Raw genomic sequence first — 1,659 nt, forward strand, 5'->3', positions numbered from 1 at the left:
AAATATGCATGACTATTTTAATTTTTGAATTTTACATTATATAAGTTTTCAAGAATTATTCTTTGCATTCTTTTCTGCTTTTAACTATATAATTAAATTAAAATTATTTAACTTTGAATACATATTTTACTATTTCGTTTTAATAATATATTTTTAAAATAAACTTCCCCAATCTTTAATTATCTTTAATTATGTTCTTCAACTTAGTAATGATTATACGGTATATTTACCATGTAGAAAAAATTAAACTGTATACCTAGGAGTTGCAAACTTTTTTATATGTATTTTTTTAGTAAGGATATTTACCAAAAAAGTAAAAACATTCATTTACCTAATTTTTAGACTATCTACAACTACACAACTTTTTAGTTTAATTAAACACAAGAACAAATTAGCTCCTGTCAACTTGAATTTAAAATCTCAAAGTAAAACAAAGATATTTCATCAGAAACATTTTCCTTGTCTTTGGCACCAGGAACTTCTACAAAAGAGCATCTATCCCACCCATTAGTATTTCCAAGGAAAAATATGCCATAACTTCTATTTTTGTCAAATCATTCCCAAGCTTTGTGACTGGAAACTAGGTGCCAATAGGTAATTCCAAATCAAAAATTAAATTTAAAAGCTCTGCTCTTATTCAGGCAGTTAAGCAACTCAGCAAATTAAAGTTCAACATTTTCTATCTTTTGCAGGAAAAATGCTTGCTTGGAACACTGTCCTTCTCAACCATTCCGACCCCACTGAGTTTGTGTTCCGCGCGTTCACTGCCGTCCGGGAACTCCAGCCTCTCCTCTTCCTTCTCTTCCTCCTCCTCTACTTGATGATCCTCTGCGGCAACACCACCATCATCTGGGTGGTGAGCACACACAGCTCCCTGCACACCCCAATGTATTTCTTCCTGTGCAATCTGTCTTTCCTGGAGAACTGCTACACCTCCGTCGTGGTGCCCTTGATGCTCTCCAACATTTTGGGTGCCCAGAAGCCCATTCCTTTGGCTGGCTGTGGGGCCCAAATGTTCTTCTTTGTCACCCTGGGCAGCACAGACTGCTTTCTCTTGGCAGTGATGGCGTATGATCGCTACGTGGCCATCTGCCACCAGCTGCACTACGCCCTCCTCATGACCCGGAGGCTGTGCATCCGGATGGCGGTCGGCGCCCTGGGCCTGGCGCTCTTCCTCTCGCTGCAGCTCACGGCCTTAATCTTCACCCTGCCCTTCTGCGGGCGCCGGCGGGAAATCAGCCACTTCCTCTGTGATGTGCCTCCCGTCCTGCGCCTGGCCTGTGCTGCATCCACGTGCACCAGGCCGTCCTCTATGCCGTGGGCATCCTCGTGCTGACCGTCCCCTTCCTACTTATCTGCGTCCCCTACATGCTCATCACCTCCGCCATCCTACGCATCCGCTCTGCCGGGGGCCGCCGCCAGGCCTTCTCCGCCTGCTCCTCCCACCTCACGGTGGTCCTGCTGCAGTACGGCTGCTGCAGCCTGGTCTACCTGCGCCCCCGCTCCAGCACCTCGGAGGATGAGGACCGCCAAATTGCCCTGGTCTATACTTTTGTCACCCCCTTACTCAACCCCCTGATTTACACTCTTCGGAACAAGGATGTAAAAGGTGCCCTGAAAAAGGCCATCATTGGCAAGGCAGCCTCTGACACCGGTTGA

The 1,659-nt window shown here is 45.3% G+C and overlaps 1 protein-coding gene across 1 annotated transcript; it reads left to right on the forward strand.

The window, feature by feature from the left end:
- Nucleotides 1-697: 697 nt before the first annotated feature.
- Nucleotides 698-1,659, forward strand: LOC119536648 (olfactory receptor 10Q1-like). The gene is given in 2 exon segments (XM_037839486.1): nucleotides 698-1,283; nucleotides 1,286-1,659. Coding segments are annotated over 2 exon segments (960 nt in total).

This window comes from Choloepus didactylus, chromosome 6 (genome assembly GCF_015220235.1).
Source record: "Choloepus didactylus isolate mChoDid1 chromosome 6, mChoDid1.pri, whole genome shotgun sequence".
In the NCBI taxonomy this organism is placed as follows: domain Eukaryota; kingdom Metazoa; phylum Chordata; class Mammalia; order Pilosa; family Megalonychidae; genus Choloepus; species Choloepus didactylus.